The sequence below is a fragment of the Bos mutus genome, chromosome 10 (genome assembly GCF_027580195.1).
Source record: "Bos mutus isolate GX-2022 chromosome 10, NWIPB_WYAK_1.1, whole genome shotgun sequence".
NCBI classification, from domain to species: Eukaryota; Metazoa; Chordata; class Mammalia; order Artiodactyla; family Bovidae; genus Bos; species Bos mutus.
Genome location: NC_091626.1, coordinates 98575683 through 98597955, shown reverse-complemented (window position 1 = coordinate 98597955; position 22273 = coordinate 98575683). Strand labels below are relative to the sequence as shown.

Genomic DNA, 22273 nt, shown 5'->3' with positions numbered 1-22273 from the left:
CAATCCCTAGGTTGGGATGATCCCCTGGAAAACGGAATGGCTACCCATTCCAGTATTCTTGCCTGGAGAATTCATGGACAGAGGAGCCTGGTAGGCTACAGTACATGGGGTTGCAAAGAATTGGACATGACTGAGCAACTTTCACTTTTTGTGGCCACTCTAGTTTTTTAGCGTACCTCCACACTGTTCTCCATAGTGGCTGCACCAGTTTACATCCCTACCAGCAGTGTAAGGGGGTCCCTTTTCTCCATATCCTCTCCAACTTTTATTATTAGCAGGCTTTCAAAACTACAAGGAGGTAATACCACCTCACACCAGTCAGAATGACCATCATTAAAAAGTCTACTTAATTAATTAATTTCTTATGCAATTAATTACTCTTATGCAAATCAAAACTACAATGAGGTACCACCTCACACCAGTCAGAATGGCCATCATTAAATTTGCATAAGAAATCAATTATTTTCAAGGTAAAAACTTTCTTTGAAACAAATCATTTCCCTTTTAATAACTTAGTGGTCTATTTTATAAATCCAACCTTATTTACAGGTATATATAAACATTTTACATATAGATATTATATATGTCCATCAGCAGCCAAATGAATAAGAAAGCTGTGGTACATATACACAATGGAGTATTACTCAGCCATTAAAAAGAATACAAATCAGTTCTAATGAGGTGGGTGAAACTGGAGCCTATTATACAGAGTGAAGTAAGCCAGAAAGAAAAACACCAATACAGTATACTAATGCATATATATGGAATTTAGAAAGATGGTAATGATAACCCTGTATGCGAGACAGCAACAAGAGACACAGATGTATAGAACAGTCTTTTGGACTCTGTGGGAGAGGGCAAGGGTGGGATGATTTGGGAGAATGGCATTGAAACATGTATAATATCATATGTGAAACGAATCGCCAGTCCAGGTTCAATGCATGATACAGGGTGCTCGGGGCTGGTGCACTGGGATAACCCAGAGGGATGGTATGCAGAGGGAGGTGGGAGGGGGGTTCAGGATGGGGAACACGTGTACACCCATGGCAGATTCATGTTGATGTATGGCAAAACCAATACAATATTGTAAAGTAATTAGCCTCCAATTAAAATAAATAAATTTATATTAAAAAATAAAATTTTAAAAAACATATAAAAATATCTAAACATATATAAATATATATATATATATATCTCAGATATACTTAAGTGAATTATGCTTCACAGCTAGATAGTTGTAGATAGATCGTAGAATTTTTAATAGATCCCAAGCAGTTTTATTTAGATCAGCCTTGCAATTTTTAAATTTTCAAAAAAAAAGGAAATTATTAAATGTTCATGCCAAAAAAGGGCTTCCCTGGTGGCTCAGACAGTAAAGAATCTGCCTGCAATGAGGGAGACCCTGGTTCGAAATCTGGGTCAGGAAGATCCCCTGGAGAAGGGACAGGCTGCCCACTCTAGTATTCTGGCCTGGAGAATTCCATGGACAAGAGGAGCGTGGTGGACTCTAGTCGATAGAGTCGCAAAGAATCAGAACACAACTGAAGCCAAAGAGCAAGCAGCAAGAGCATGCCAAAAAAAAACCTCTATGCAAGTGTGTTAAATAGTCTGCCCTTAGTATACTCGCTATCTGAGCTAGCAAAGAAGCCGCCTGCAGTGCAGGAGACCTGGGTTCGATCCCTGGGTTTGGAAGATCCCCTGGAGAAGGGAAAGGCTACCCACTCTAGTATTCTGGCCTGGAGAATTCCATGGACTGTATAGTCCATGGGTTCGCAAAGAGTCTAACAGGACTGAGCAACTTTCACTTTCACTTGAATGTAGCTAAAAAAAGAAACACTTCTGACTGAGTGACATCTGAAAGTCATTCTCATAGATTTGTATCTTTCTGTTCCATGCTGTAACTTTATCACACTCATCTTAGGGTTTATTGTAGTAAGAAAATGAACCCGAATAAGCGTAATATGGTTTTTACAGGTCTGTAAGAATGAAATATACGTTCAGAGTTTCATTGAGTACAATTTTCTGAGAAGAATTAGGCTTATTGTCTATGTGACTTTAGTTCTTTACAGGAGAATTCCTTTAAACGGCAATTAAAACTATTCAATGCTCATTTGCAAGTAGGAAGTACATCTGCCCCCATGGATGGTCTCTTGAGCCCATGTTGGTGTTGGCATCAGAGAGTTACACCAGGTGCCTGTATTTTTTAGAAAGGCAGGAGCGTTTCTGGGAGGGCGTGAGAGTCCGATGGTGCTGCTGTGGTCGGGCAGCTCCCTTCTCCCGCGTGACTGCTTTTCAGCGTCACTCGGGGGCTCTTTGCTCTGAACAAACCCCTCGCAGCTGTGCCTGGTGCGCCTGTGTGTCACCCGGGCAGGGCTTCCTGAAATGGATCTTTGCTTTTGCGCCTGTGTTGTTCACTCCTGCATACTCGAGCTGTGCCCAGGAAGGTAGGGGGGAGGCCAGCAGGTTGGCCCTCACTCCCCAGCTGTCTCCTTTCCCCTGTGTCACTCAGGATAAAAATAAAGTGATTCATTCACTCTCTTTCTTACCAAACCAGAATGCTGCCAGGGTACTACCAGGGCGACTCAGATCAGTTGGAAAGGCCTTAGGGGCAAATCTAAGGCACAACTTTAAAAACTTTGTGCATTTAGGTAATTTTAAAAATTAATTTTCTCTTACTCACTTCAGACCTTGCGGGGAGAAAGATCACTCTAGTTATATCATGGTGGTTGAGGTCTGGGCTGTCTTTATTGGAATAGAAGTCCTGATGATGTTCTGTCTTTTCTCAGTTAGAAAAGCTGTTGATGATCAGAGGATCTCACTGGAAATCTGCACCCCTTTCCTTGAGACAGCTGACGCGTGGTAGAGCGCTGGTCTGGAGCGTGATTGCTGCTTGTCACACCAGGCCTTTTGCCGCTTGAAGAAGCACAGTCTGTATTGTCAGTTGGGAGCCTTTTGCTTCCCACTGGGAACTGTGCTACTGATCATTTCCACAGCAGTCAGCAGGGCGTTTACCATGCGGTCCCCCTGTAAATACTCGCACACCAAAATACTAGGAGCTCGGGCCACATAAAGATTTGTAAGACACGGTCTCTGCCCTTAAAAGAGCGTCGCAGGGGAAGTGAGGGAGGGACATGTACAAGACACAGTCCCCTCCCCCTACCCACCCCCCAGAAAAGGTGCAAGAAACTGTTTGGGGCAATTTAGGGAAGTCTGTCAAGCATTCTGCTCGGGGAACGTGTGCTTCTAAAGTGAGCGCGGAGGGTGGATCTGCTGGGCCACCTCTCCTCCCAGGTGCCTCCAATGGCGTGGTTCGCCTTCACAAATGTTGCCCCATGTTTAAAAGTATTTTTATTCACTGTATTAAAGTAACAGAAGGCAGTTACTTTAATCTGGTGCTAGGCTGGAAGAAAAATTGGGTTTGCTGGACTCTGATAGTTGCCAAACCAGTATAATGTAGTTTACAGGTGCTTTATGATTTTCAAAAGTAACTCTGATGTTATGCCGGTGTTGCTTCTTGACTTTAGAACTAACCTAATAAGATGTAACTTTATTTGATAAAAGCCAAGTGTATAAATAGATAGTATGATCCATAGACATTTGACCAAAAAACACTAAAGCATTTCCACACTAGGACATCAAAGCGAAAAAGAAGATGGGATAACTTCAATAGCTGTTTTTTTTTTTTTTTTAGTCTTACAAAAAAGCACTGGGCTGTGATCATGACCACAGAGGCAGGGAGGGGAAAAATGCAGTAACATTATCATTCTATACCCTTCCTGCCCCAATTATCCAGCACCAGTTCATCAGGCAGGAGAAGGGATGGAAGCAGCTCTCGACCAGAATTATGGCAGATGTAAGGGACAACAGGCCAGTCTCAAGGTGAGAGTCTAACTGGAGACCTTTCACATAAAGATGGGACCCCACGGGGCTATCTCCTCCTTGGAAAGTTTAACCAGAAATAAACAACCCCCCCCCCACCTGACCTCCGCTGCTCAGGCACTGAAAGAAATTGCCTGTCTTAAACCTTGGTGGGGAGTGAGATGGAGTAGGGGACTCTCCCCTGTCCATTTACAACCCTATTCCCTAGGTGCTCCAAAAAACTTCAAACTGAGAATTTCGTTTAAGTAGTCCTAAGCTAGTAGTGGCCCAAGGCACCCAGTAGAATTAAATACTTTTTTTTTGTTTTCTGGAGAAATCATCCTTCAATTCAAATCTCAAATAATTCCCACAGGTAACGTTTTAAGAACCATGGTATCACAGTTTAGCAAAGAGGGAAGCATGGCGCCATAAGTAAAAGTCAGCAAAAGTAACAGCTAACAACATCAGACCTGTAAAAACTAAGATATTGAAATAACTAGACGTACAATTAAAAAAATATTTCTCAAAGACAAATATTGTATATTAATGTATATTTGTGAAATCTAGAAAGATGGTACTGATAAACCTATTTGCAGGGCAGCAGCAGAGACGCAGACATAGAGAACAGACTTATGGACATAGGCAGGCAGGGGGTGGGGATGAATGGAGAGAGTAGCATGAAAACATATGCACTAACGTGTAAAACAGCCAGTGGGGATTTGCTGTATGACTCAGGGAACTCAAACCAGGGATCGGTGACATCCTAGAGGGGTGGCATAGGGTGGGAGGTGGGAGGGAGGCTCAAGAGAAAAGGGACATACATATATACCTATGGCTGATCCATGTTGATGTGACAGAAACCACCACAATATTATAATTATCCTTCAATTAAAAATAAATAGATTTTTTAAAAAATAGCTAAAAACAAACACACAAAAAAACTTGCTCATATGTTTAGAGAAATTAAAAGAGGGAGTGAAACTATGAGTAAAACCAAGAGATTAAAATTATGACCAAATAGATTTGAAAAAGAACTAAGTAGCACTTTCAGAATTGAAAACAATATAGTAATTAAAGTTTAAAAATCAACAGATGGGCTTCAGTACAGATTAGATCCAGCTGAAGAGAGATTCAATGAGCTGAAGTTGTTTTTAAAGAAACTATCTGAAATGTAGTACAGAAAAAAATAATAAAATGGTGGAAAACCAAGCGAGAAGCCCTAATAGATATCTAATTGGAGTTCTGGAAAGAAAAATGGGACAGGGGCAATATTTGAAGAGTTAATGGCTAAAAGCTTTCCAAAGCTGATGAAAGATACACAAATTGCAGCGAATCGCAAGAAATCCACACCTAGACACACCATACTTAAACTTTAGAATAACAGAGACAAAGGAAAGGTGTTAAAAGCAGCTAGAGAAAAAAGAAGCCTTACCAAAGGATGCCAGCATACTTCTCAACAGAGATAGTGGAAACCTTACCATTGATGACAAGAAAGAATTACCAAACCTAAAGCATGTTTAAAGCATTTCACAGATGAGAATTTAAAAAAAGACACTTTTTAACATACAAAATCCTGAAGAATTTGCCCCTAACAAACCGCCACAAAAGGAAAGAACCTAAAGAACGTATTTCAAATAGAGAAAGATGATACCGAAAAAGGTTTGAGATGCAAGGAGGAATTATGAGCAAAGACTGTGTAAAAATATGGACAAATATAAACATAATGACCAGTGAAGTAATAATGATGTTCTTGTGAGGTTAAAAGGGAGAGGAAGGGAATGAAAATATCCAACATCAATATCATATAAATCAAGAGAGAAGGTATGATCAGAGTCAGAGCATCTAACCCGACATGGTACAATGAAAAGATGAAGATATTGATTAACTTCAGCCATACATACTTTATACAAATGCAGAAGTGAGTAGAGTAGTTACTAAAAGATTACAAATGTGAAACTTCCAAAATAGTAGAGAGGAAATGAGATGATAAAAATGATAAATCCGTAAGAAAACACAGAAAAGGTGGAACAAATAGCACGATTTAAGAAATAAATAAAAATATTAGTAATTACGGAAATGTGAATGAACTAAATGTTCCAGTGAAAGTCAGAGACTGATTCATTGGACACATATTTACTGAGCATCCACTATGTGAAAATTCCGTGGACAAAGGCGCCTGGCTGTCTGCAATTCGTGGGGTCACCAAAGGCTCAGACACAACTTAGCACAAAACCACACTGTGTGCCACACACGGGGGTCAGCACTGGCACACAGCTCAGAGCAGTGGACAAAAGGACCAAGAGTCCCCAGTGGGAGAGAGACGGGAAACCAAATAAGGAACACAAATAGTACGTTAGATAGTGGTGAGTGTTCCAGAGAAAAGTGAAGCCGTGAACGCGAACAGGGAATGAGGAGAAGCACTATTCTGAACAGTAGTCAGGAGGGGTGGCGTTTGAGTGAAGACCTGAAGGGGGTGAGGGCCTGAACTGGTGGTGATGAGGGAAAGGAATTCCAAGCAGAGGGAACAGCGCGAGCGCCTGCCTTGAAAGGGATCGTGGCTGCCGCGTTTGGGAAAGACAAGCAGGCCAGTAGGGAGCAAGGAAGAGTGGGCACAGATGGGCCTCAGAGATGATGAGGGGTCAGATCCCGAAGACCCCACAAGCTAAGGAAAGGACCTGTACTTTCCTTTGGAGGGAAGTGCGAGCCGTCAGAGCGTCCGGGGTAGAGGCGTGCAGGAGCTGACTTGGGGTCTAATGTCATCTCTGTGGCTGCTGCGTCAGACAGGGCAAGGTAGTAGCAGGGGAGGTGGGGAGGAGTGTTCAACCAGAAGAGGGTGTATTGTCAGCCTCAGTTTTAAGCAGCCACTTGTAGACTGTTTAAAAGTAGAGATACATCTCAATCATAAGTATATAAAAAAGCATGAAAGGAAAAGTTGGAAAAAGATATACTAGGAGGGTGCATTATAGTCATCAGACAAAATAGATTTTAAGGCAAAAAGTATATTGAAAAATAAAAGGGATCACTACCTTTTGGCAAAAAGTTCGAAAGATTCACCAGGAAAGTAACCTTTCCTTGTGGGCTTATTTTAACTAGCATATTGACTGATTTTTAAAATTAAATAAAATGAATAGTTATAAAAATATATATACATTGGGCAAAACTTAACAGAACCACAAAGAGAAACAGACAAATCCATCTTCGTTATGGAATGTTTTAATGTGACTCAGTAATTGCTAGATCAAGCAGTCTGAAAAACTTGAAAACATTTTAGGAAGTTTGAACTACTCAGTTAACAGACTTGACATAATAGATATTTGTAGAACATCATGCTGTGTAAGTGCATAATAAACATTAGTATCTGTAGAGACTATGTAGTAGGCTTTAAATCAAAGACCATCTTCCTTGATCACAGTCCAATAACAGAAGGGTAAGTGGAAGAGTCTCATGTGTTTAGAAATTAAGAAAGTTAATTCATCAAAAAAGTCGTAGTTAGGAAACACTGTTTATCAAAACCTGAGGAATATTAAAGGCAAATTTATTCTAGGGAAAGGGGAGAGGCTGAAAGTTAATGTGCTAAGTGTCTGACTTAAGAAGTTAAAAAAAGAACAACAATATAAATCCAAAGATGATAAAGATAAAAGAGGAAATTAACAAAATAGAAAATAAACATGGGGTTGTGAGGAACAAATAAAGACATTATACATCCTTCAGAGATAAAACAGATGGTAAGAAGATACTATGAATAACCTTGTTTTGATACATTTTTAAAACTTTGTTGAGTTGGATGTGTGTGCTTAGTCACTCAGTGGCGTCCAACTCTTTGTGACCCCGTGGACTGTAGCCCACCAGGCTCCTCTGTCCATGGGAATTCTCCAGGCAAGAATACTGGAGTGGGTTGCCATGCCCTTCTCCAGGGGATCTTCCCAACCCAGGGATTGAACCCAGGTCTCCCACATTGCAGGCTGATTCTTTACCATCTGAGCCACCGGGGAAGCCCAGGAATACTGGAGGGTAGCCTGTCGCTTCTCCAGGGGATCTTCTTGACCCAGGAATCGAACTGGCATCTCCTACATTCCAGGAAGCTTCTTTACCAGATGAGCTACCAGGGATGGATACAATTTTAGTTATTTAGCTTACAAGAATTTACTAAATATAAAGCCCAAATATTCTTTTACTTATTAGAAAACTGAGTCAAGAACAAGTCTTCTCAGAAGCTCAACCCTAGGCTTTTATAGTTTTACTGGACATTCAAGAACCACATATACGAATCTTCTATGAACTGTTCCAGAGTCAAGGAAAAGGGGGAACACCCTAACTCTTATCATCTTAATATCAAGACCTAACAAAGACAGTCTACCCCAAAAGTTCTGAAATTATAATTTCTTAATTGTGGATATAAATGCAAAAAAATCTGGCTACAGCATTAACGAACTGAGCCCAACAATGTTAAAAAAAATCATGATCAAGTTAGGGCCACCCAGAGCTTCAAGGATTATGTCATATTTAAAAATTGACTCGTAATTTTCTGCAGTAACAGATCAAAGGGGAAAAAAAATCATATGCTGCTCTCAATGGATACAGAATGAGCATTTGATAAATTCAGTACTTTCATGACTTAAATAAAAAAAATTCCTAGCTAACTCAGAAAAGAACCTAATAATAGAATATCTCTACAAAAAGTCAACAGTAACTATCATACTATTAGTTGGGAAACCTTGAAAATATTTCCTTTAAGGTGCAGAACAGGACAAGGGAACCCATCACTTCTATTGAGTGTTGTACTGAAAGTCCTGGTCAATAAAGTAGCACAAGGGAAAAAGTGAAGAAAGGACTGAAGAAAATCTGTCATTATTCTCACATAATGCATCTGTCTGATTGGAAACCCAAAACAAGTGTTCAAGTAAATTTTTAGCTTTATAAGCATTTTCCAAAGTCGATTACAAATTATAGAAAAGATAGCCTTTGTATCGGGCTCCCCAGGTGGTGGTAGTGGTAAAGAGCCCGCCTGCCAGTGCAGGAGACATAAAAGACGTGGGTTCCATCCCCAGGTTGGGAAGATCCCCTGGAGGAGGGCTTGGCAATCCACTCACGTATTCTTGTCTGGAGAATCCCATGGACAGAGGAGCCTGGCGGGCTACCTGGCGGGCTCATGACAAAGAGTCAGACACAACCGAAGCTACTTAGCACAGACCCTTTGTATCAAAGTTATAATCATGAAAACATATAATATACCTAGGGAAGAATCTAACAAAAATAGTTAAAACCTAGCATTTAAAAAGTTACAAAGCCCTATGTAGAGTCACTTAGAAGAAAGAAAAAAAAAAGTGAAGAGAGATACATGTTCATAGATTAAAAATCAGTTTGGTAAGATGTCAGTTCACTCCAAAATTGATCTGTAGACTGGAGAAGAGGATATTAGTTGTTCATTTTTTAAAAACTTAAATTGATTCTGAAATTTACCTAGAAAAGAAAAAGGCCAAGTAATAACCCTTCCACTCTTACGGAATAGTAATGAGAGATAGGGGCCACATGTGACTTGTCTTACACATAAGCAGAATTATTATCAAGGTAAAGAAATTAAGAAAATGTGGTATTGGCACAGTAAACTGTGTTTCTTCTACATGGAAACAGTGTATGGTAGAGAAATACTGCAGTTAAAGGAGGAAAGGGTAGATTTTTCAATAAATAATGCTAGGAAAATTTGTTATTGTGTGATAAAAACTGAAAGTAGATATGTGCTTGATACTGTACACAATTTTAGTTTGGATTAAAACACTTAAATACAGAAGCAAAAGTGTCCATATTTTATAAGACAGTATATGACAATATATAATGTAAGGAAATGCTTTCTCAAGTCAGATCCCCAAAGTGCAAACTAGAAAGGTGAAAACTGATCAAGTTGACTTTGTTCAAATTAAGAACTTCTAAGACACCCTAACTATGTTGGGCGGGGGGTGGGGGGGTTTGATTTGTTTTCCTTTTATCCATGAGTCCTTATCTACATGAAATACATGCTAAAGTATTTATGGGTAAAATGATGTGTTATCTTGGGTTTTCTATGAAGTATTCCAGAAGAAAAAGCATGCACGGGGAGAGAGAGAAATGAAATAATTGTAGGATGCTGATGGTGATCAAAGCTAGAGGATGGGAACAGGAAAGTGTCTGATACTCTTCTAGTTTGTGTGCATGTTTGAAATTTTTAATTTAAAGAAGAATTTTAAAGAAATTATCTGTTTTTTATGGTGACTGCCCTGGATATTCTAGAAGTCTTAACATTTGAAACGAAGTCATTTTCTGGAAAGGTCGCTTGTTAAGTGTATATCTGAAAATGCAACCTAATTTTTATCTCGGAATAGGACTTTACTTATAAATTAATAAATCATGAAACAAGCTCTATAAAAAAAAAAAGATACTCTAAAGAGATTGAAGAAACAAGTCACAAACTCAGTGAGGGTGTTTGTAACATACCTTCAAAAACTTACTGTCCAGGTATTAAGCAAAGAACTTTAAAACTCAGTAAGTAGTTTCTTAGATATGACGTCAAAAGCATAAGCAACAAAGAGAAAAGAGATAGACAAACTGGACAGCATCAAAGTTTTTACATTTTGTGCTTCAGAGGACACCATCAGAATGAAATGGCAAACCACAGAATGGGAGAAAATACTTGCAATTATATATATGATAAGGGACTTACATCTAGAATATGTAGAGAAGTCTTACAACTCATTAATTGAAAAGACAACTCAGTTTTTTAAATGGGCAATGGTCTGAACAAGACATTTCTTCACAGAAGATATACATGCAAATAGCATATGAAAACATTCTCAACAGCATTAGTTTCTAGGTAAATGCAAATCAGAACCACATCAGAATATCATTTCATACCCACCAGGATGGCGATATTCAAAAAAAGACAATAACAAGTGTTGATGAGGATGTGAAGAAGTTAGAAGCTTTATACTCTGCTTGTGGAAATCCAAAATGGTGCACCTACTTTGGAAAACAATTTGGCAGGTCCTCAAACCATTAAACATAGAATTACCATTATAACCCAGCAATTCTACTCTTATGTATGTAACCCAAATGAAGACATATGTCCAAACAAAAACTTGAACTTGAATGTTTCACTTCAGTTCAGTTCAATCGCTCAGTCGTGTCCGACTCTTCGCAACCTCATGAATTGCAGCACGCCAGGCCTCCCTGTCCATCACCAACTCCCGGCGTTCACTCAAACTCATGTCCATCGAGTCATGATGCCATCCAGCCATCTCGTCCTCTGTCGTCCCCTTCTCCTCCTGCCCCCAATCCCTCGCAGCGTCAGAGTCTTTTCCAATGAGTCACCTCTTCGCATGAAGTGGCCAAAGTACTGGAGTTTCAGCTTTAGCATCATTCCTTCCAAAGAACACCCAGGACTGTTCTCTTTTAGATGGACTGGTTGGATCTCCTTGCAGTCCAAGGGACTCTCAAGAGTCTTCTCCAACACCACAGTTCAAAAGCATCAATTCTTTGGCACTCAGCTTTCTTCACAGTCCAACTTTCACATCCATACATGACCACTGGAAAAACCATAGCCTTGACTAGACGGACCTTTGTTGGCAAAGTAATGTCTCTGCTTTTGAATATGCTACTAATATGCTATCTAGGTTGGTCATAACCCTCTGTGTTTATAGCAGCATTATTAATAATATCCAAGAGGTGGAAACAGCCCAAACATCCAGCAACTAGTGAGTGAGTAAATATAGTATATATACACAAGAGAGTATTACTCAGCCATTTCAGGAATAGAATACTGATACATTCTTCAGTGTGAACAACCCCTGAAAACATTATGGTAAGTGAAAGAAGCCAGACACAAAGGACTACATTTTAAAGGATTCCACTTAATATGCAGTGTCCAGAATGGGCTTCTCTGATGGCTCAGCGGTAAAGAATCTGCCTGCAAGGCAGGAGCTGCAGAAGATGCAGGTTCAACCCCTGGGTTGGGAAGATCCCCTGTAGAGGGACATGGCAACCCATTCCAGTATTCTTGCCTGGAGAATCCCATGGACAGAGGAGCCTGGCAGACTACAGTCCGTGGAGTCCTAAAGAGTCAGACACGACTGAGGCGACTGAGCACACAGAAGAGGCAATATTAGATAGATAATAATAGACAGAAGAGCCTGGAGTGCTGCAATCCAAGGGGCTGCAAAGAGTCCAACACAACTTAGAGACTGCACAGCAACAACAGAACAGGCAAACCTACAGAGACAGAAAGTAGCTTCATGGTCACCTAGGGGTAGGGGATGAGGTGTATGGGGGTGACGGCTAAGAGATGTGGGTTTTCATTTCCTTTCAGTGAAAATGTTCTAGACTTGATTGTGGTGATGGGTGTACTCTGAATATACTAAAAGCCACTGAATTTTACACCTTAAATGGATGAATTGAATGGTATGGAATTATATCCCAATAGAGCTATTTACAAACACTAAAAAGCAATAACTCAATTGGAAAATAAGCAAAAGGCATGTCCTGGAATTTTGTTGAAGTGTATGTGTAATACTAGATAAACTTGAAAAAATGCTCAACCTCATTCCTAATCAGGCAGATGCCACAGTAGGATACCATCGTATCTCAGTTGATTCACAAAAATTTTATACTCAGGCAATACCACTTTTCCACATGTAGAGAAGGCCAGGGGGTGGGGGAAGCTCTTACCCTGTCAGAGGGGGTGTGAATTGGTACAACTGCATTCAAAAATAATCTGGCATTATTTTTAGAGGGTTGGAGATGCAAGTATTTATGACCCAACAATTCCACTCCTCAGTACCTACCTAAAGAAATTCTTCCAGTTGCGTGCTGAGATCACATGTAAGAATAGCCACATAACAAAATAGCATCGTAAAATTCAAACCTACATAAAGCTGAAATATAGTGTTTAGGATATGAGTATATATAGTAACCAAACCTGTTTTTTTTTTAAAGCAAACAAGGGAAAGATAAACCCAAAATTCAGGGTAGTGGGGATGGGAAAGAATTAAGAGAGTCTCACTGGAGAAGGAAATGGCAGCCCCCTCCAGTACTCTTGCCTAGAGAATCCCATGGACAGAGGAGCCTGGTGGGCTGCTGTCCATGGGGTCGGACAGAGTCAGACACGACTGAAGCGACTTAGCATGCGTGCATGCACTGGAGAAGGAATGGCACCCCACTCCAGTGTTCTTGCCTGGAGAATCCCAGGGACAGAGGAGCCTGGTGGGCTGCCGTCTGTGGGGTCGCACAGAGTTGGACATGACTGAAGCGACTTAGCAGCAGCACGGGGGATTTGAGGTAGTTCTTTTCCTAAACTGGATGGAGGAGTGTAGGGATATTGGGGGCTAGCGCAGGGGATACAAGGCCAAGTGTTACCTGATAACCCCACATGGAAAGAAGATTTAGACAAACTGGAGCATACATAGAATAGTTTTTCCACGCAGTTCAATATCGAATGCTAAAAATGCTGACTCTGAGGTTCTAGAAAAGGGTAACTTGTATTGAAGAAGCAAAAGGGATAAATGTTGTTGTGGGGGAAGAAACTAAGAGGACTACACAAAAAAACAGCAGCAGCAAAATGAGAGTGTTTTAGAACAGGTGTTTCTGTTTCTGTTCTGAGAGTGTTTCTGTTTCCAACAAAAGTAGTTAAAAAGAGCTCAACCCGGTGCTCGGTGACAGCCTAGAAGGGTGGGAGGGAGGTTCAAGAGTTGGGGGACACGTGTATACTTATGGCCGATTCATGGTGTTGTATGGCAGAAACCCACACAACATTGTAAAGCAGTTATCCTCCGATTAAAAAATAAACTTAAAAAATTATTAACTGAATAGTTTTCTACTTCCAATGACCTTCATTTGTCTGGGCCACAGCTACTTTATTCTTCAGTAACGCTAACTTATCCAAACATTGCCAGAGATTAGTACAAGCCCACGTGGTCATGTCCGATACTCAGTGGTTGACTTCCTCTCTTCCAGATCCCATTCACACTAAAAGATGAAGCACAGACCCGAGGAGGAGGAACCTGCTCACTGCTCCACTCCCCCTGGGTGCCTGACTCCAGTGAAGCACTCACCAGTGCTGCAAGGGGTCCAGAGTATTTTTTTGCTGCTTCAGTCCCCAATGCCTTCCAGCAGAAGTGGCAGTAGACTGTTGCCCATCAGCCAGTCCAGGCTTGTTCTGAGATGACAGGGAAACGTATCAGCTGGGTTTCGATGGAACTTGGCAGTGGGGACCTTCAGCGGATGCGATATATACCCCATCTGAGCACACGTGTATCTTTTCCCTCTTTCCCCCCCATTCCCCCACCTGCTTAGGTCTTCTCTGCCCCTCTCCTGCTACCACACAGATGATATAAAAGAGGCTCTTTGGCTATTTGCATTTTGCTTCCTCTTCTTTTCCAGACTTTGCAGTATTAAGCTTTACCTCCTACAAACCTAGAATCCCAACAACGTTATCTACCAAAGCTGTTCTTCCCTTTCCGGAGGGTTTGGGAGAAAGGGGGGGCTTGCGTCACAAGTTTCCCCGGGCGTAAAGACAAAGTCGGTGTGCCGCTGACCACATGAGCCACGGTAAATGCACCCTTTGGAATTAACTGATTTCTAAAATTAATAAAGTAAGTCTATTTTTATTTTTTTTTTCCATTTACTAATTTCCCAACAATCAGTATTCACAAACAAGACTGAAATGGGATCAACTTCTCATTTTATTTCATTGCTGGGCAATTTTTTAAACTTTGGTTAAGAAATGTGAGCTCTAAAAGAGATGCTTCATTCTTACATTTGGTTTCAGCAGATGGTGGGTCCAGGCTCTTCCCCAAGGGAAGTTCCAGCACCTGGGGTGCTGGTGCGTGTGCACGTCTCCATTACCAGACCGCAGCAGACGGGTCCTCCCATGGCGTGTGGATTTGTATCCAGTCGCACAGTGTTTACCTAAACAGTTCTCAGGATGATACAGCTCAGCCCTGCTTCCTGCTTAGCCTCTGCTTTCATGCTTCCTCATCCATCCTAGGTGGACCCTATCCAGGTCTTCTCTCTGGCTTCCACTGGAGAAAAGGTTAAAAGGTGACTGCAGAGCCCACTAAAGGTTGACTTAGCTACCGCAGGAAGCTATTGGAGGAGAATCCAGCATCTGGGGTTTCTACAACAGGGTGGTAGAGATTCAGCACTGAAATCCTAAAAAAAAAAAGGACACCCAGAAAGGCGGAGAGAAGAGGGGCTCTGTTGCCTTCTTGGTGAATGAAAACAGGTCTGAGCACATGGAAGCCTTCTCTTTCTTCATGAGGGATGAAGTCTGTCAGTTGCAGGAGAGAAGAGAAGAATGCATTCAGATGTTCCTGAGACTTCTGAGTAGTTTGAGGACCATCTTTGCTAATTTGGTTATGAATTGATTAGTAGACAAATTAGAATTCCCCCATAGCCCCCTGCTGATGTGTAGAACTGGGAAATAAGGTGTTTGGGGAGACATACCATACAGTTCTTACAAAAGAGCATAGGAAGGTATGAGTCCAGTAAAAGAACTTCTCGACCAATTAGAGTGTTTAGAATTGCCCTAGATAACCATCAGAACTGACTCCTCAGGCTAATTGCTTATTGCATTCACCACGTGCTGATCAAGTGTAAGACCAGAACTCCAGAACTCCAGGTCTCTTCCTTCATTTACCCAAGTATTTTAATGTCCTTATTATTGGTACTGGACTTCTCTTGATAACAAACTGAGCAAATCATATGATCCTCCCTCTTTACCCTTAAAGAACAGAGCCCCTCTTTACCCTTCCCCTAAAGAGGCACATATTTTAAAAGATGGACAGAAAAATGGTTTGGGTTTCTGCAGTCCTGTAAGTGACATGTGGAACAGGGAGGCTGGGCTTCAGACCCCTGCCCATATTTGTATCAGCTAAGATAAGAATAGAGCCCTAACACAGAAAGAAGATTTGGAATCACAGCAGGGCTGTTTTTCTTTGGGATCCTTCAGGAAACACTGCTCATGGCCTTAGTTTATTAGTGTGAACACAGAGGCCAGTGTTCTAGTGATGTCTAATGTGGTTGGATAAAAAGGAGGGTTTAGAACTTCCCTGGTGGCCCAGTGATTAAGAGATTGAGACTCCATGCTTCCACTGCAGGGGGCTTGAGTTTGATCCCTGGTTGGGGAACTAAGATCCCACATGCCGTGGTTCGGCCAATAAATAGCCAGGGATGGGTCGGGGGTGGGGGGGCAGTATTCTAGGGCCTGTAAGATTACTTCCCTCTTCTCAGTTAAGCCTCAAGGACCAACAATATCAGCTATAAGGCACCACTTCTTAAAATACAGTTTCTAGGTAGGCTGGACCTAACCCAGCCATAACAACATCTCTAAAGCTGCAGCCTGAAATTACATGTTTTAAATAAGCACTTGGGTGATTCTTTCACCCACTGAAATTTGAGAAGGACTGCCATCAATGAACAGACTGAAAATCTGGGCTGGCTGTAGCCATGGCTGATGAGCTAAGCATGCTGTATCTCCTCTCCAGACCCACAGGCTCCCTTTGGTAAGACAGGACAATCCCACCAGCGCTGATTTTACAGCCAGGACATAGTTCCTGAAATAAGAGTGGAAGTAAATGGCTGTCACATGGGATGGAGTGTGAGAGAGGAGCCCTCAGAATTGGCTGGGCGTAGACAAAGCAGGGGAGAAGGCAATGGCAACCCACTCCAGTACTCTTGCCTGGAAAGTCTCATGGATGGAGGAGCCTGGTGGGCTGCAGTCCATGGGGTCGTGAAGAGTCGTACACGACTGAGCGACTTCACTTTCACTTTTCACTTTCCTGCATTGGAGAAAGAAATGGCAACCCACTCCAGTGTTCTTGCCCGGAGAATCCCAGGGGCAGGGGAGCCTGGTGGGCTGCCGTCTATGGGGTCGCACAGAGTCGGACACGACTGAAGCGACTTAGCAGCAGCAGCAGCAGTAGACAAAGCAGGAGAAGAGTCTTAGTGACCAAATTCATGAGTTTAATTTGGGACAACTCAAGAAGGAGCAAGGTGAACACACAGAGACAGACACATACATACAGGCACTAACATATTGTACACATCCTACACCCTCAAATTTTAGCTTCAGAAAGTCTTTTCTTTTTTTAACCAGTGGTAATTTCAGTAGAGGAACATGCTAGATGGTTCCTCACTTATTGTAGTTGATTGCTTCAGGTGGACATGAAACCACAGTAGAATTGTGCATTGCTCAGGCACCCGTGACCTCACCTGAGAGATTGAACGTGGGGCTGTGCTTTCCTTGGCCTCTTCCATTCCAAAACTCCCTGACAAGAGGCCCATCCTCTGAAAAGGAGTCCCCGGTGAGCTCTTCTAGGGTCCGCCCGAGGACAGAATCAGCCTCATATTTGTGGGCCATTTGCCACAGACAGTTTCTCTCATTCTCACCTGAATTTATAGTGAATACACAAGCCAACACATTTCCATATGCAAAAATCACACCGGGTGATTTTTGCCCACAGTTAAATGGAGGTCAAATGGAGATGATTTCTGCCCAAATCTCAGCCACCGCCTCTGTGTGTCTGAGGATAATTGCTGCGAGAAGGAACAAAACACAGACTGAAGTACAGCCCCCCTCCCCCCACCGTGAACTCCCTGAACAGGGCAGAGGGCGGGCAGAGAGCAGCGCAGTGCACACTGTCCAGGGAATTCACAGTCAGCAGTGCCTCAGTGTTTGAGAGTCTCAGCCTTCAGATTCCAGTTCCCTCTGATCATTAGATGTGGGCATGGCATTAAGAAGGATACCTCACGAGTCAAGACTTACACCTTAGAATAAGGCTTTTATTGTTTAGAAACAATCTTCCAGAAGATGAAACGATCCAAGATTCCCCAAAAATTTTATACAAAGATTTTGAGAGTAATATTTGTATTTGTCTTTATACCTCAGTCTATGCGTCTGGGGCCAAGTCATTGTGTGGCACGTGTGCAACTTCCCTGCATGCCTCTCACGTCGTAGCACCTGCTTCCAGGAACACCAGAAGAACACGGGGTCTCGGGGTGGGGAGGTGGGGGTCAGGAGGGGAAACCCATGATGCCCCAAGGCTGCAGAGACCCAAACTCCAGTCGTGTGCGCCCTGACCTGGAAGGTGTCTAGCCAAATGTCCAAGGAGAAATAACGATCAAGGAAGAAGGCGAGAGGAGGAACCCAAGGAGCAGACCAGAGAGGGTCAGTTCCCACCCTCTACCTCGGAGTTCTGCATATCCATTGGGCCCAATATAGTTGATGACCCCCAGGACCTGCGTTACCTAGATCTTCTCCCGGAACAACCCTCAATGCCGATTGACGTCCAGGGGACAATTTGCAAAACTAACAGACTTGTCCTTAATCCCAGGTAAGTACGAGATACAATTCCGGGACTTTTGTCTTGGGAACCTGCCTAAAGAAAGATGCTTGCCTGGTATAACGTGATCCAGATGCCCCTCGAGCAGACGTGGGTCAGCGATGGATGAGCAATCTGACCTCAGCGCCAAGGGTCTTCCAGTCTGGTCCTGTCCAGGCCATTCTCCACCCCACCTTCCCCCGTAGGGTGTCCCAAATCCCGTGAACCCTGCAATGTGTCGACTCAACCACCCCTCTTCCTCCATCCCCGCCACCTCTGACACGGAAAATCCATGTCTCCTGAAGAAATCGACCTTCCCCTAACCAAACCCACACTTGCTTTACTACAGTGATTCTCAGACCCAGCAAGAAGAAGAAATGTTCCAGAAGGGGAACCCCCGTCTCAGCCATCATCTGCCTGGAGCCGGAGGTCGCGGGCCCCAGGCCTCGCAGTGAGGTCCGTCGCTGCTGTGTTTCCCGAGGGGCAGGCAGGCAGGCAGTGGTAATCCCTCCTCTCTCCCTGTGGAGGTCGGGCCTCAGCTGCACTTGCAGGACTTCACCACCATGTTAGACAGCTGCTCCACTTTGGGGGTCCTCCCGACATAGTACAGGATGGTCAGGGGCTCCAAGTCCTGGGGTACGCAGCAAGGGGAGGCTGAGGCTTCAGGGTTCAGAGTGTTGTACAGGCCCAGCACCTGGGGAGAGAGGCATCACTAAGAGGCTGGGAAAACCGAGCTTCAAGCCGGGGTCCCAGGGACTCTACAAGGTCTTGGGGCTGCTCCATAGTCTGCGTGCTTAGTCGCTCAGTTGTGTCTGATTCTGAGACCCCAAGGATGGTAGCCTGCCAGGCTCCTCTGTCCATGGAGTTCTCCAGGCAACAGTACTGGAGTGGGTTGACATTCCCTTCTCCAGGGGGATCTTCCTGACCCAGGGATCAAATCCGGGTCTCCTGCATTGCCAGCAAATTCTTTACCGTCTGAGCCACCAAAATAGGCCACTGATGTTATTTCAGAGGACCTGGCGGAACCCAGTTTGGGTGAGTGGCAGGTTGCTGCTCACAGGGAATGCAACATACGGCACTGGTCTGAGCATTACTGGTTTAAGCATGACCCCCACAACCAAGGGACTTGGAACTGATCATGAAATTCTCTTGGCTGGGAAGAAACATGCCTATGTTGGTTCCTCCTAGCTGTAACTGGTCACTTTGGTGAGGAGCTATGAGGAAATATGCTTCACAAGTTACGGCCCTCTCTCGGATTCCCCTGGAGAGAAAGACAAGCTAGCTTCAGACGTCGACTTCCCTCTCTCTCGTCTCTTCCCTTTGTTTCATGTTGGCTTCTTCTGTGTGTTTTACGTTATCTTTTAAAATAACTTCTACTTTCAAGAGAAAAGAATTATTAGAGTTCTTTATCTGATCGTAGATGGAGAGGGAAATGGCAACCCACTCCAGTATTCTTGCCTGGAGAATCCCAGGGACAGAGGAGCCTGGTGGGCTGCCTTCTATGGGGTTGCACAGAGTCGGACACAACTGAAGCAATTTAGCAGCAGCAGCAGCATCTGATCATAGAAGTCTTTTGGCCCCCAAACTCTCTGACATATGGAGTGGCATGTGACAGCTAAGTAATTCCCATAGTACAAGAGCAAATAAACAACTTAAAAGTCTGGTTGAAACTATGCAAGAAAGTTATAAAGGGTAAAATGTCACCCACTGGAGTTGGGCCCAAATCAGAACCTTCACCATAAGGGATTTTACACCCCAGATCATCATCCATCCACTCATTTAACATGCAGCCCATCATGCATCCTTTTTAAACAAGTGGCCTGGTCAGCTCAGCCCCAGCACCCCATAAGGCATGACCCTGTACCATACCGTGCTGTGGGTTGTGTCTGAGCTGCGGAGGTATGGGCATGGGCCTGAGCAGAAGTTGGCATAGTAGCCCTTAGGTTCATGGACCCATTTCCAGCCCAGATCCTGTCGGAAGTCAATGTAGAGAGGACGCACACAGCAGTTCTCCTCCAAATTGCTGCAACAATAGAAAAATAAATTACTAAAAAAAGAAAAGAAAAACTGACAAGGAAATCACTAACATAAAAACTCCACAAGTGGCCCTCATCTGGGCACCTGGAGTCCTTCCTGGTCATCATAAGAGGTGGCTCTGGTCAGTGGGACCCCAGGTTCAAGTGCACTGAGCTGTATTAACCATAAAAGCATTTTCCTCTGTTGAAGACCAGAATCCCAAGGACATAGAAGGTATAGATACATACATAAATAATATATGATGGAGAGAAAAAAGGCAAAAGTGGTCCTGTCCCTTTTACATCATGAATCAAAATAAAGACTTGAAGTGTTCCACCTAAAACCAAGCCCTAAGTGTTATTAGCCAACTCAACTTTGTTGAGCTGGTTTTACTGTTACCTCCCTAATGTGCACGCAACCAGAAATGAACTCTAAGCTCAGGCACTTACACGCTATAGTAAATGACTGCTCAGTCCAATTCTAGAGTCTATTGAATCAAAATGAGACACATCCTTCCATTAGACTCATGATTCCTAGATTACCCCCAGTGTGACTCTCAGGCCACTTTAGTTCTGTTGCCTGCAGGATTCCATTTGGCAACACCCCTTGCCAAGTGGGCATCTAGCCTGTGCTGAGACCTAGAAACTTGCTACTTCCAAAGGCAGCTATTGGCCAAAATCTGACTTCTTGTGGGTTCCCTGGTGAACCATGGTAGACATTCTTGTTTTTATACTCAAGAGCCGTTCCTACTCCTCTTCTCTCTTGCCACCTCCCATTACAGTCTGGAACACCAGATATTTGTTTTCCTGGCCTCCCTTGCAGGTAGAGATTGTCATACAACCCTGCATAGATCAATCAGACAGAAGCAGAAGTATGTAGTGGGCAAGGGCAAGTTCTGGCAGATATTTGATTCTTTATAAAAGTCAAAGATGAGGGACCTCCTTCGTGGTTCAGTGGCTAAGACTCCACACTCCCAATGCAGGGGACACAGGTTCAATCCCTGGTAAGGGAACTAAATCCCACATGCCACAACTAAAGATCTCACATGGTGCAAGGAAGATCAAAGATCCTGTGTGCTGCAACTAAGACCTGGTATAGCCAAATAAATATATATTTTTTAAAAAGTCACAGATGGAAAAGGAAAGCTGCTGGTTCTACTACTTCCCTCCTCCTCTTGTCTTGAGCACGGACAAGATGCCGAGAGCTCTAGCAGTCTTGCTTACGCTTATGTGACCATAACCAAGGGGGTGACAAGCCAACGTACTTGGCATGGTAGACTGGAAAGAGAGAAAGCCTGTGTCCTCAACAGCATTAAGCAAGCAGCCAGACCAACCCTGGGGCTGCTCCTACATACTTCTTATGAACAGGAAATCCCCCGTGGCTTAAGCCACTGGCCCTTGCAGCCAAGATCATCCATTCCTATCTGATAGGAGAGCCACACAGAACAAATGGACATGCCAGCCTTCAGACAGTTGGAGGCAACCACTCTGCCTTCCCTATACACTCCGTTCCTCACTCAACATCCCCAGTTCATTCTGTTGTTCCACAATAGGCCTGGTTTTAGATTTAAAAATCTCCCAATTCATTCTCCCCCGTTCCATTCAGGCGTCCTCCTCTCCAGCCAAAATGACCCATTCATGCACCTTCCTTTATCGGAAGTGCTTCCTCCTCCCATAACCCTACATACCCAAGCCTCACTCATCCCTGAAGACCCAGCTCCAGTTCCACACCCTTCTGAAGCCTTCCCTGCATCCACAGATGAGCTCCTTGTCCCAAATTCTTTTCTAAGATTATTTTTTTTAATGTGGACCACTTCTAAAGCCTTTTTTGAATTTGTTACAATACTTGTTATTTCTGTTTTGGTTTTATGGCTGAGAGGCACATGGGATTTAGCTCTCCGACCAGGGATTGAACCCACACCCCCTACACTGGAAGGTGAAGTCTTAACCACTGGACCACCAGGGAAATCCCATGTCCCAGCTTCTTAAAGCATTTTATCCTTCAGACCTTCCCATGGATGTGGTCATTGTCTGTCTTTAAGTAATCACTGTCTG

General features: G+C 43.2%; 2 protein-coding genes across 13 annotated transcripts in view; one reads left to right on the top strand and one right to left on the bottom strand.

Annotated features, from left to right (window-relative positions):
• Positions 1-14494, top strand: part of TTLL5 (tubulin tyrosine ligase like 5) — a 316526-nt gene extending 302032 nt beyond the window's left edge. For all 11 annotated transcript variants that reach the window (XM_070378475.1, XM_070378469.1, XM_070378470.1 and 8 more), the window contains one exon: positions 13837-14494. Coding sequence is in view for 1 of the 11 variants with exons in the window: in XM_070378476.1 (XP_070234577.1) it covers positions 13837-13859 (23 nt within the window). In the remaining 10 variants the exon portion in view is untranslated. The remainder of the gene's footprint in view (positions 1-13836) is intronic.
• Positions 14495-17643: 3149 nt separating this feature from the next.
• Positions 17644-22273, bottom strand: part of TGFB3 (transforming growth factor beta 3) — a 33283-nt gene continuing 28653 nt past the window's right edge. For both annotated transcript variants that reach the window (XM_005889630.3, XM_070378465.1), the window contains exons 7-8: positions 20073-20226; positions 17644-18897 (exon numbers count right to left, since the gene is read on the bottom strand). In XM_005889630.3, coding sequence (XP_005889692.2) covers positions 18739-18897; positions 20073-20226 — 313 coding nt within the window. In that variant the 3' untranslated portion in view covers positions 17644-18738. The remainder of the gene's footprint in view (positions 18898-20072; positions 20227-22273) is intronic.